We start from the raw sequence: 13630 nt of genomic DNA on the forward strand, positions 1-13630 counted from the left end.
ATCCTATTTTTTTCAAATTTAAAAATAAAATAGGATTATCTTTTAATAAAATGATACATAATATAGAGAAAGTAGGGTTAATTTTCGTTCAAATTAGAATCCTAATCCTAATTCAATTAAGACAACTACAACTCTTTATATATTTACTTCATAATATTATTATAAGCCATCTATAACCTAACATCGATAATAGTATAATTTAATATTAAATCTCACATAATTTAATTAATTATTGTATTTGTTTTGGAGTACTTTGTAATGGATTTTTCAACAAATGATGAAGAAAACGATCCCGACCTTTTCGATAAGTTGATGACATTCGTGAGCAAAATGGTAGAAGCGCGAAATAGTCGTTTGGGTCGGTTAGAGAACTACTTGCTAGTTGTTCTAACGTACATAATCATGTGTTGGGGTTTGACATTTTTGTTAGTAACAATGGTGATTAAAGCTTTCAATAATGGTGGATTGGAGTTAAGTCATCAAGTGATTTTCGCTGTTCTTTTCATAATCTCAGCTACTTTATTTTTCGTCTCGGGTTTATTTTTGTTAGTTGAATTTTATAATAAGGTTAAAGATTGGGTTATTGAGAAAAATATTAATAAATATCATAATAATTTAGACATTGTCTAGATTATATTTATTCTTCTTTATTAATTTGTCAATTTAACAAAGAAGAATACTTTTATTTTTCATTATATTAATATGTAATTTTTTTTTATTAATTAACGTGTTTGATTGTAATATATTATATGTGTTTTTGGAGATTTCTTAAATAACTAAATCGGTTTTTTTTTTTTATTTGACTTTTTTATTTTTACACTTCAAACTACTTTTTTTTTGCATTTTTGCGAAATTCTACATAGAAACCCCTATTGCAACTAGCGCTGCAACCTAAATTGCAACAAAAAATCGTATAGAAACTCCTATTGCAACTAGCGCTGCAACTACTTTAGAAACCTAAACTGTAAATTTGAAAAAAAGTTAAAAAATAGTATATGTGGTATTTCCCCCTTTTTTTTTGGCTAATTAGTAATTTTTCCCTTTGAACTTTGACCTGTACTAAATCGTGCCTCCTGAACTTTTTTGGCCGTTAAAAACTCCCCCCGAACTATTGAGATTGTTAAATTTAAGGACTTTTGTCTAATTTCATTCAATTTTACTGTTTCAGTGATTGTTTATGTAGTAAACCATGCTCCACAGACTTTGATATCTACCAAATCATGCCCCTCAAACTTTGATATGTACTAAATCATGCCCCTTGAACTTTCATCCATGTTAGAATTTTTTTTTTACTAAAATTAGACAAAAGTCCTCAAATCTAACAATCTCAATTGTTCACGAGAAATTTTTAACGGCCAAAAAAGTTTAGAGAGCATGATTTGGTATATGTCAAAGTTCGGGGGAAAAAATTACTAATTAGCTTTTTTTTTTTTTTTGTTAAGTGAAAAAATAAAAAGAAAATAGATTAGTGACAATTCTTTTATAAAAATTTAGATTATTAAACGTTTAATTTAATTTTAGTATTTTATTGTAAGTTTTATCTTTAAAAATATACATTTTTAGTTTAATTATACATGTAGGAGTGATGTATAATGTTATATTACTACCCAATGTATCAAATTAGTATTTAGCCTAGTATATAAAACGGGTAATTTGTGGTCAAACTCTTAGACTATTAATTTAGTATGGTTTAACCATATTGAAAAAATTATAGCTAAACTTCATAACCATATATTGCACAATTTCATAAGTGTTTGTTGGAGGAGAAAGGAGAGTAAAGTATTATTTGATGCTCGTAATAATTTCATTTAGCTTTGAATTTATTTGGTAATTATTTTGATTTGGTTTATATTATTTTATAAACTCTTATATAAGTGAGTGTTAAATATATAAAAGAGAAGAAAAATAGTTTCTTTGAATCTAAACAATGTGGGACTAGAAAGCTTTCTTATAGAAAGAGTTTCTATTTTAGATAGAGAGGAATTTTATGTCATCCTTAAGCCATTATTTTTTAAAATAATAAAATAATAATTATATACTTTATTTTACTTATTCTCACACACTAACTAGTTTCAACATCATATACCAAGTTATCTACTTGTGTCCTAACTCATATAATAATAACTACAATTAACAAATTTGGACTTGATTTGGTGTAACTAAATTTTACTTGTTCTTGTGTCTTGGAACAAATGGTAGGAACTAGGGGTGTTCAACAAAATTTACAAACCGCTCAACCTGAATAAACCGTCCAAACCAAACTGAATAAACCGATAAAAAATACAACCTGAAATAATACAATGAAAATCTAAACCGTCCAATAAATATATTGGGTGGTTTACAAATTATTCTAAACCGCCCAATTAACCTGAATAAACTAAATTAAACCGATTAATATATTTTTTTTATAGAAGTGTATATATTATATCACATAAATTACATTTATTAGTTAAACTATTTTGTATTCAAAGTTTAGACATTTTAGTGTTTAACTTAAAACTTAGACTTTATAGTTAATAATTTTTATTGTATTTGGATATTGAAGTTAAAGTTTAAAATCTCTACCATATTTTATTACTTTTTCTAATCATTTTATTCAATTATTTTATGTTTACTCAATTATATTTATCTTATATTAAGGTTCTTAAAATTAATTTAAACTATAGTATTTTTTAACTTGAAATATGAATAATATATTTTTATTTTTTTAAAAATCTAATTATTTGAATAGTAGAAACTAACAATGATAATTATAAAAAAAAAAAGTGAAGAACGGTTTGGACGGGTTAACCCGACCAAATTGATGAATTCATTGGGCGGGTTGAACTTTCTCTAATTTTTGATTGCGCGGGTTACGATTAAATATTTGCAACCTGATATTTATATTAGGTTGATAAAAATATGCTATAACCCGACTAAACCGACCGACGTACACCCCTAGTAGGAGCTAGAAAGGAAACTTAATCTGTTGAAAAATAGAATGGGAAAAGAAATTAAATATCAACTAATAAAACTAATAAATTCTTTTTTTAGGAGGGATTTACGGTAAAAATCCCTAAAAATATCACTTTGATGCAGATTAGTCTCCAACATCCAGAAATAGTGGTAATAATAGTCTCCTATGTCTGTCAGAACCCAATTTAACAACTTTGTTAAGTGCTGACAAGAATGCCACATGTCAAAAATTTATTAATCCACATTATAATTTTAATTAAAAATTAAAATTAAATAATAAAAATTACTAAAATAAATAAATAAAGCTTTAATTACATAATTTAAAGAGGTAAACGAAATGTAATTGGTTACCTAACATTATGTTTGGTAAAGGGGAGAAAAGGAAGGAGGGGGAGGGATAAAGGTATTGAAGAATTCTTTTGTTCGACAAGAGGAAGAGGAGAGATGGAAGGAGAGAGTCTCCCTCTAAACACACAATTTTTAATCCCTTCTAATATGAGAAAATTCAAGAAAAAGATAAAAAATTATATAAAATATATTTTCTACAATTGAAAAAAAAATATATAATTGAATTAAAAATAATAAAACAACCATTTTAATATTTATTTTACTCTTCATTCTTCTACATATACTTAATACCAAACAGCATGAAGGAGAACAAACATCATCTCCATCCCTCTTACTCGTCATTCTTTCTATACTCTTCATCTATCCTACTCTTCCTCCTTCCTATCAAACATAAGCCTAAATTGTTATTCCCATATTTTTATTTTTATTATTTATTTTTTTTTAAAAAAAAATTCTTATTAATTATAAAATATGTAATTACACTATTTTATATTCTAACTCAATTACAAGGATTAATTTGTAGTTGATTTTATAGTTTTACATCATCTCATCATCTCCAAACGACAATCTCCTCTTTCAAAGATAGATCGTTTAACTGCAACACTAATTTCCACAATTGTCTTTCTAATTTCATCTCTTTCTTTCGAACCCATTAAATTAAAGCCCTAACACCTTTGCATGAGTGAAGTAACCAACTCCTATTTTTCTCTTTGACTCCACTCCATTACTTTACACCACTCCCACCTTAAGCAACTCTGTAAATTAGCAAACCATTCATGGGTTGATTAGAATGCATTGGAATGATCTTATGAAAAGAGTGGGAGGGTGAGGCTTCGACGATGTGGCTACTACAGACAAGGGCCGAAGATCACGATGTGGACTAATAAACCTTTGACACGTGATATTCTTGTCAGCACTTAATAGAACTGGTAAATTAAGTACTAACGTATTTACAAATGAAAAGTAACTAGTACTATTACTGTTATTTTTGAAGATTGAAAACTAATCGTGATATTTTAAAGATTTTTTGCCGCAAATTTCTTTCTTTTTTTTTACAAGTGATGAATCACAATAAGATAGATCATAAATGTAGATTTCGATCCAAAAAACTTATTTATTCGAAGATAGACATAATAAAATGCATATAAAAATTTAAGAGTAATTTACGGTATGAATACTTAAGTTTAACTCTGAGTTGCAGTTAAATATCTCTCATTTCTTAGCGATAAAAATACCTTCGGTTAGGGTCCTATAACTTCCATAAGTGTCAAGTCATTACGCACGTGGAACGTTGTGATTGATCCAGGTGGATTTATTTATTCTTTTTATTTTAAACAATCATCTAAAGATTAAAAATAAAAAAAATGTTTTTTACTTAAAAAAATTAAAAATAATACAAAAAAAAAAAAAAAAGAAACACTAATTTTGTATCCCTTCATTATTCCGATGAATCCCAACAATCTTCTTCTTCATTTATCAATGTCATCAGATTCAACAGAAGAAATAATGAACAACATTTTAAATTTGAGAAAAAGAACCTACAAATTATTTAATTTATTGTCCCAACAAATTTTTGTTTCACAAAATCTTTTACAAGGTCGAAATAATCTTCTGCAAATAATTTTATTTTATATATGATTTAGTTTGGTCATCATCATTTATGGGATAGTTATCAACAAGTGTTTTTATTTTATTTAATTAAAGCATGATCAACCAAAAAAATTCACAAAACAATTATCTCAAAAAGGAATACCCAAAAGAAAATCAAACCTAATTTTAGAGCTTCAATTTTGCTACTATTTATTCTGATTTTTTTTTAATTGTTGCTGAAATAACAAACAACTCCATTCGAGTCACCATAGGCCATAGACAGAGAGAGTAAAAGAAAAAAAATATTTATTATTTTTTTTTAAAAAAAACTTATGATTTAAAATTAATTTTTAAATTATTAAATAATAGTTTAAAATAAAATATAAAAATAAATTACTTAAGAATTAAATTTTAAATATTTACCCGCAAATTTCATAAAATTTAAATACATATTTTATAGATATAACATATAAATATATGTTTGATTATTTTTATTTTATTTAATTTTTTTTTAAAAAAAAAAAAACATAAAAGATAAAGTGAAAAATTGTGAAATCGTAAACTGAAATTAATTTATAATCTCTATATTCTAATTAGACTGAAATTAGAATAATGATAATAAATTAAAGATAATATATCTATTCTATATAAAGTGTGCCTATATAACTGAATTCTTAGTTTATGAGAAATTCATGGTGACTTTTTATTTATATTTAATAAAATAATAAAATATTATTTATATATAATAAAATAATAAAATAAAAATAAAACAAATTTCATTAATATTTGAACTGATATTTGATGCTAATCATTTATCTGTTTTATTTTTTAAAAAATACTTAAGCTTACCAAAATCTATAAGAACTAAACTAATGAACAAAATTTTAACAAAAAAAATGAACGAAGAAAAAAAGTGTCATAAACATTATTGAATAATGGCAATTGCCAACACAAGAATTTCAGCACAAAAAATTATACTTGATCCCTAGACAAGATTATCATCTTCCAATCATAATAATATAAATAATGAACAACACCTCATTAGTTATTCTAGGAGAATGACGCATGGTAATGTCAAAAAAATCATTAGATGATAATAATATTTCTTTAACAATGATACCCTAAGTAAGAACTAAGAAGTATTGTAGCGTTTTATTTTTAAGAGCATGAATAATATTAAGATAATTGGATTCTACAATCAAGCTCTTATTCTCCTATTAAAAAAAACACATTAATATACATGTAAATGATTCTTAGTTTTACAATAATAAATTATTAATAAACTCACAATTTCATAAAATTATAAAGTAGTAATTTCAATTAATTTTTAAAAATAATTTATAATTTTTTTTCAAAGTATTGGTTATAATTATTATTTTTAATTTTATAAAAAATTCATATAATTTTTTTTTTTTAAAAAAATAATTATTAAAAATTTGCCATAAAATGTTACTAGATTGTTACCTTATTAATTTTTTTTTTAGTGCCCATCAATGGGTATTACCCATTTAGAAGTGTTTCATATATATATATATATATATATATATATACTAGGTAGGAGTTACGTGCCGAGGCACGTAAAGATTAGTTTTAGGTAAAGTTTAGTTATTTTTTTTTATTTCTTCTTATTTAGATTGTATGTAAAGGTATGATCATACGAATAATTTGTTTTATCAAATTAATATTTGTGCTATTATAATTGGTTGGTAAAATATAATTAGGTATATATAAATCATAATAAAATAATACTTATTATTTACTTTTAGAAAATTGGGTATATGAAATACTTGCATACACTACTCCATGTAAATCCATAAATAACAAGTCAAGAGAAAGAAAAACAAGCTCAGCAGCAAGAAAAGTCTCAACACTAAATAAAATAAAATTACTGTAAAAAAAAAAAAAAAAGGTAACTTCTTCCTAATCTTCCATTGGTTCAACTACTTGAATGGTGAACTGATTGTACTTTGAAGTCATTGTTCGGTTTGCATCTAAGTTTTTTGGACAAACAACTTATGTTCGGTTTGCATCTACGTACAACTGAATTCTCCATTCTAAAAATATATACTTGTCGAGTATAATATTATTAAGTTATTGTTTAGACACACAAGGATATATATAGTTAATGGCCTAATTAATTAAGAGATTAATTATTAGATATATGTGAATATGAAATAAGAATGCGTAATGACCTTTCTTGAGAAAATTATTAAAAAGAAGATTAATTCAAGATTACGTATGATATGTATAGTTAATGGCTTAATTAATTAAGAGATTAATTATTAGATATATGTGAATATGAATGAGTTAATTAATAGAAGATCTGTGGAAAATTGAAAAACTAAAAATTAAGAGATGGGAAGAGAAGAAAGGGTACCTATGCAGTAAGAACAGCCTTTTGCTCAAAATCTTTAAGTTGGAAGAGACACTATAGTCGATGACTTACTGAGCTATATATATAGTAGACATACATATATGCTAGAGTATAGGATTAAACCATAGAGTATAATTGGGTAGACATACATATATGCTCGGCACGTAACCATAGAGTATAGTTTACTGAGCTATATATATTACTAACAGGAGTAGAAATAAATATCAGGTGATATTATATTAAAATATCAGGTGATATTATATTTATTTAATACAAAAAATATATATTTAATTCAAATTCATATTTAAACAAAAACAGAAAAACAGAAAAATCTATATCTTGTTACATAAAGTTGTTTCCTGAAAAATTTATATCTACTATCAAACCACGTATATTATAATTGGACAATGACAATTTAAAACCCAGCAAATCTCTTTACAAAATTCTGGGTAAGAAGTGCCAATGACTTTTCCCTTCTATTTTCTGCCAAGAACAAAAACTGTACTTAGTATAAGGAAAAAAATTACAAGTAAAACCCAAACTAAATGCAGTAATTGGCAATATCTATCAATCTTTGATTCAACTCATATGAATCTACGGGTGAAATATATTAATTAATCCTTTAGACATGACTAATAGTACATAGCCAATTTCCAACCAGCTTATTCAAAAGTGTAAAATATTGTGTAGTAATATACAAAATATAGCTTCATCAATAAAAATGAAAAGCATATGTATGTATAAAATTAAAATTACGGAATTACCAACTATTGTTAATGTCTTGTTAGTTAAAACATAATTAGTGTACTTAATCAAATATCTACATTAACATTTCAAGGAAAATATTAAGAAAAACAAGAAACAATTCATCATCAAACTGTTTTCAGAGCATGAACGCATTATAAAGCCCTAATCATAGTCCATTACAGCTATATTAACTCTGTTTGGTTGCTAAGAAAATACATATTTTCCTGGAAAACCAAAGACAGCCTTGAACTCAAAAATATATTTATACAAAAACATATATGTATGTGTGTTGGAGCTCTTACACTTCCAAAACGGGCCATAACTCGATGAAGAAGAGGTGGAGCCTCCTAAACTTCAATAAACCTCAATCTGAACAGAGTAACCAATAATAAAAACACGATAAGGATCAATAGGGCAACAATACTACAAGAAATTCAACAAAATAACAAAATCACAACACAGAACTCTACAAAAACAAATATACTGGTCTAGGATCGATAGCAATTTTCCAAAGCCCCTCTAAACAGCTAACTTCACCACATTGTTGATTTGCAAATAAAAAAAATTCCACATCTCTTTTACCAAGCTCCTCTATCGAAAGCTCGGCACCAATTTTCTCCCAAAATAAGATAAGGAACAATGCCAAAGAACTTCAAAGTACACAACTCCTAATTACTTGCTACTGTAAATAGTATCAGTAAAGCATATCAAGCAATTACTAACTCTGGCAGATGAAAACCAAAGTATTGAAGGAAAAAAAAATACACAATGTGTAAGTTTTTACTGTAAATTGCACAACCAAGATACCTTGGTTAGCTATGGCGATGGATCATACACAAGTGGTGAAATTGGTAGTGAACATCTCAAACTCGGAACAACTCCTGTAAATGGCTTTGTTTTCGGGTGTGGTAGAAACAACAAGGGCTTGTTTGGTGGAGCCTCAGGACTAATGGGGTTAGGAAGAAGTGATCTCTCATTAATTTCTCAAACTGATTCATTGTTTAAAGGAGTTTTCTCTTATTGTTTACCTTCAAGTACAGAGCCTAATGCTTCAGGCTCATTAGTTATGGGATTTGACTCATCTACTTACAAAAATTCAACACCAATTTTATTTACCAAAATGGTACAAAATCCACAACTGCCCACTTTCTATTTTCTCAACATGACTGGAATTAGTGTTGGTGGAGTGGCATTATCACTTTCAAATTCTTCTTCTAATAATTCTTTTGGTAAAGGTGGGATTTTGATTGATTCTGGTACAGTCATAACAAGGCTAGCTCCATCAGTTTACAAGATTGTGAAAGAAGAGTTTGTGAAACAATTTTCTGGGTTTCCTTCAGCACCTGGATTTTCAATATTGGACACGTGTTTCAATCTGAGTGGGTATGATCAAATCAACCTTCCAACATTGAAAATGCAGTTTGATGGAAATGCTGCTGAGTTGAGTATTGATGTGACTGGTGTTTTGTATATGGTTAAAACTGATGCTTCTCAGATTTGTTTGGCTTTGGCAAGTTTGGCTTATGAAGAAGAAATTGGTATTATTGGAAATTATCAACAGAAGAATCAAAGGGTTATTTATGATACTAAAGGCTCTAAACTTGGATTTGCAGAAGAGATTTGTAGTTTTAATTAAATATCATACATTTTCATTTAGATAATTTGGTTGGGTTTTGTGTATATATTATTTTGTTGTTGTGAAAGAGAAAAATAAAAAGAATAAATGGGTTACACAGTATATGCAATTTGTGAATTGTGATTATCTTTTTTTTTTGTGTAATGAATTACTTTTCTCTTGCTAAGTTTATATTGTAAAGTTTGCTTATCTAGACGCAGAGAAAACAAATCCCATAACAGCAAATGCCTTTGCAGAACTCCAGCTCCTGCGCCCCATCTGCTTTGCCTGATAAACAAATTGCTGCTTACCACTCATCTCATCTCGAGTTATAGGATTATCTAGAGAACCTATAAACAAACCCATGGCCAACCCAAGAGCGCCACCTACAAAATTTACACCATCCAACATAATTAAGTAAATCTAACTTACTGAGTACAATGTTCTTCAATTAACAGAATCAAATAATACACAAAAATTGACATGTTAGCAGAAAAAAATAAACAAATTGAGGTTCCAACATGAATCAAATTCTTGATTGTCACGAGTTTGTAAAAGCTAAAGTTACAAAACAAGGTTTTGCAAGCATTGTTGATAAATCTAATTCCACAAACCATAACAAAACTTGAAAAGGGAACATACTCCTGGTGTTTAACAATGGTATTAATTTTTTTACATCTTTTAATAATTGTACATAGTTTAAGACACCAATATAACACCGAATACAGATTCGGCTACAGTGAGATCAAACAAGCCAAACTTTTCCAGGTAATGAAAGCATAAAGAAGTATAAAACTGAAACAAAGGAGCAAATAAACAAAAACAGATTAGAAGAAGAAAAAGGGTTTATTTTGGGGCATACCCATGACTCCACTAAAGACACTACGAACAGCACAGTTGTTCCAAATGTCTTGGCCGCGAATTTCCTCAACAGTGGGCAACCTTATGGGCTCAATCGGAGGCTTCTCTACTTCTTTGGGGATGGGAGAAGCGTTGGGAACTTCATTATCGGGAGTAGAAGTAGCCATTAGAATACGAAGGAGTCAAATATGGCATCAAAGGAAAACCCAAGTCAAGAATAATATCAGAATTCAAAAGAAAAGGAGGGTTTTGGAGTTGGCCGCCAGTGAAAGTGAATGGTAATAATGAGTACTGTGTGTGTGGATCTCTAATCTCTTCTCTTTATAAGGAGGGTTTTGGAGTTGGCCGCCAGTGAAGGGTTTTAAACGTGGACGATTATTTTTAGGGTTAAATTTAATTATTTTTGGGATTAAATTTAACAGAATATTCTTTTATTTGTAAAGCATATTCTGTTAAACCAATAATTGCCGTTACATAGGCACTTTTAATATATAAAGATATAAAGTATTTTAACTAAAATATTTCACATTATAATTTGTGAAAAAAAGATTTTTTATCTACAATTTTAGATAGATGTTATCTTCAATAATCAATAATTTAGAGATTGATTTTTAATTTTTTTTTTATTTCGCACACATTTAAGTTGTGTTTTCTTTAGTATTTGAACATAAATTTTTAGTTTATTTTTGGATTATCTTAGGAACATATTACACTTAAATTATCAAGTTTTCTTAAACACTATAATATATTACATCATGTATTTACTTTTAATTGTCAAAATTATAAATTACATTATTTAGATATACATAATAATAATCTCACCTAATAAGTAATAATATTTTTTCTTTAATTGTTAATTATATCTTTTAAATAAAGTAAAAAATACATAACATAAAATTAGTATACGTGCATCGCACGTAACTTTTTACTAGTATATATATATATGTATATCTTAGTAGGATTAGGATTAAAGGCATATAAAATTTAAATATATATTTCATAAATATAACGTATAAATATATATTTAATTATCATTTTTTTAAAAAAAAAGATAAAGTGAAAAATTCTGAAATCGTATAAACACATACTTACGGATTAGCAATTTATTTATAATCTATTTTCTAATTAGACTCAAATTAGAATAACGATAATAAATTAAAGATAATATATATCTATAAATCTTAGTAGGATTAGGATTAAAGTAGGGTTATATAAATGCCCAGCTAATCTTCGATTTCATTACTCACATTACAACTCACTTCACTTTGGAATAAAAACAATTGATTCAAATTTTCCATCAATTATTTTTTTTTCTTTTTTTGTTCAGAGATTAGATATGAAGATTTTAGTTAGAAGTTTTTTCAATAAGTTGAATACACTAACAGGTAAAATAAAAATTTTATTTTAATCTTTATTTTATACCATTCTTTTTTCACATATTCTAATTATTTGTTTCATCTCTAATTTAGGAATTATGTTTGATTTATTCCAAAGATCCAATTTCGATAAGTTGAGGAATTTCATCACCAAAGTATTTATTGGAGAAAGGAACAATTCCAATACTCGTCTGGATAATTATTGGTTAAGATTTTTTCGGTATTTCACCATGTATTATTGTTGTTCAGTATTTTTATTAACAATAATATGTGAAGCATTGTGGAGGATTGGAGTAGAGATAACTGATGTAAAATATTATTCTATGCTCGTAATAATTGCATGGATTGTGTTATGGGTTTCAGCTATAATGATTCGAATCGAATTGGAGAAGAATGGAGTTAAAATACCCTACTTAAGTAGTGAAGATAACAACAATAATAATGTTAATGTTAGACCTCGAAATTACTTAAATGTATAAAATAGGAGAATAATTCGAACAATTTCTTTATATAATTTAGTTTTTTTTTTCCTAACTATCTTTAATTTAGAGTATGTTTTATTGTTATTTTAATACTTAGTATAATCATAAATCAATTTAAGAATGTATGTTATCAATAATTTTGTTTAGTAGAGTTTATTTTTCGTCTCGGGTTTATTTTTGTTAGTTGATGAATTTTATAATAAGGTTAAAAATTGGGTTATTGAGAAGAATATTAATAAATCTCACAATAATTTAGATATTGTCTAGATTATATTTATTCTTCTTTATTAATTTGTCAATTTAACAAAGAAGAATACTTTTATTTTTCATTATATTAATATGTAATTTTTTTTTTTTTTTTATGAATTCACCTGTTTGATTGTAATATATATTATGTGTTTTCGGAGATTTCTTAAATAACTAAATCGTTTTTTTTGGTTAAGTGAAAAAATAAAAAGAAAATAGATTAGTGACAATTCTTTTATAATAATTTAGATTATTAAACATTTAATTTAATTTTAGTATTTTATTGTAAATAGGAGCGATGTATAATGTTATATTACTACCCAATGTATCAAATTAGTATTTAGCCTAATATATAAAACGAGTAATTTGTGATCAAACTCTTAGATTTTTAAATTTAGTATGGTTTAACCATTATATTAGAAATATTATGGCTAAACTTCTTAATCTCCATAATCGTTTTGATCAACACTCCTTCCGTTAATTTTTAGCTGTTAAGTGCCAAATAAATCTGCCAATGTGCCAAGGAGCTTTTAATTTTTTCAAAAACTATACCAGCCCGTATTGTACCATTTAATTTGATTTACAGCAAAGACAAATATGGCTTGACTATCACTCCATAGTCCATTCCAAATATCTCCATTAATTTAAATTTCATTCATAATGAAATAGCATCACAAAGAAATTATTCCCTTTAGAAACTTTAAAACACTAGTGAAAAAAATAACATTAAAAGTTATTAATAATTTGAAAAAAAAAAAAAGTTCTATTCAATAATATGAATTTTGAACAAAAAAGACTGAATATTCACTTTGTTACAATTGTATTAACATTTTCCTTTAATTTAAGTCCCACAACCATTGCCGATAGTTTGAGGTTCTGTAATTGAAATTCACTAATTTTAATATTTTATATTATGTAGACACATAGACAAAAAGAAAAGGAAAAAAAACTAAAAAAATATAAATATCAAGGGACCTAAAAATAAATATTAATTGCTAAGAAAATTTTATTTAATATGTTGAATAAAAAATAATAA

At 26.4% G+C, this 13630-nt stretch overlaps 2 protein-coding genes across 3 annotated transcripts; one reads left to right on the top strand and one right to left on the bottom strand.

Annotated features, from left to right (window-relative positions):
* The first annotated feature begins 258 nt into the window (after nt 1-258).
* Nucleotides 259-9820, top strand: LOC133035551 (aspartyl protease family protein At5g10770-like). Its single transcript, XM_061111396.1, has 2 exons — nt 259-535; nt 8818-9820. The coding sequence occupies exons 1-2, from the start codon at nt 259-261 to the stop codon at nt 9648-9650; spliced, it is 1110 nt and encodes a 369-aa protein (XP_060967379.1). The 3' UTR covers nt 9651-9820.
* On the bottom strand, nt 8113-10812 carry LOC133035577 (mitochondrial import inner membrane translocase subunit TIM22-1-like). Of its 2 annotated transcripts, none has more exons than XR_009686715.1 (3): nt 10492-10812; nt 8822-10015; nt 8113-8383 (listed from the first exon to the last, which is right to left on the bottom strand). XR_009686715.1 is itself a non-coding variant. In XM_061111500.1 (3 exons), the coding sequence occupies exons 1-2, from the start codon at nt 10655-10657 to the stop codon at nt 9837-9839; spliced, it is 345 nt and encodes a 114-aa protein (XP_060967483.1). In that variant the 5' UTR covers nt 10658-10812; the 3' UTR covers nt 8113-8383; nt 9803-9836. The 2 variants fall into 2 exon arrangements, 1 of the variants encoding a protein (XP_060967483.1); XM_061111500.1 differs by having other exon boundaries at nt 9803-10015.
* Between the last annotated feature and the right edge of the window lie 2818 nt (nt 10813-13630).

This window comes from Cannabis sativa, chromosome 3 (genome assembly GCF_029168945.1).
Source record: "Cannabis sativa cultivar Pink pepper isolate KNU-18-1 chromosome 3, ASM2916894v1, whole genome shotgun sequence".
Classification (NCBI taxonomy): domain Eukaryota; kingdom Viridiplantae; phylum Streptophyta; class Magnoliopsida; order Rosales; family Cannabaceae; genus Cannabis; species Cannabis sativa.

What these genes read in the sequence shown, in the direction of transcription:
- LOC133035577 (XM_061111500.1), bottom strand. Translation starts at nt 10,657, where the DNA reads ATGGCTACTTCTACTCCCGATAATGAAGTTCCCAACGCTTCTCCCATC. An exon ending in TGTCTTTAGTGGAGTCATGG is followed by an intron (nt 10,016 to 10,491) that starts GTATGCCCCAAA and finishes TAAATTTTGTAG; the next exon opens with GTGGCGCTCTTGGGTTGGCC.
- LOC133035551 (XM_061111396.1), top strand. Translation starts at nt 259, where the DNA reads ATGGATTTTTCAACAAATGATGAAGAAAACGATCCCGACCTTTTCGAT. An exon ending in TACTTTATTTTTCGTCTCGG is followed by an intron (nt 536 to 8,817) that starts GTTTATTTTTGT and finishes TGCACAACCAAG; the next exon opens with ATACCTTGGTTAGCTATGGC.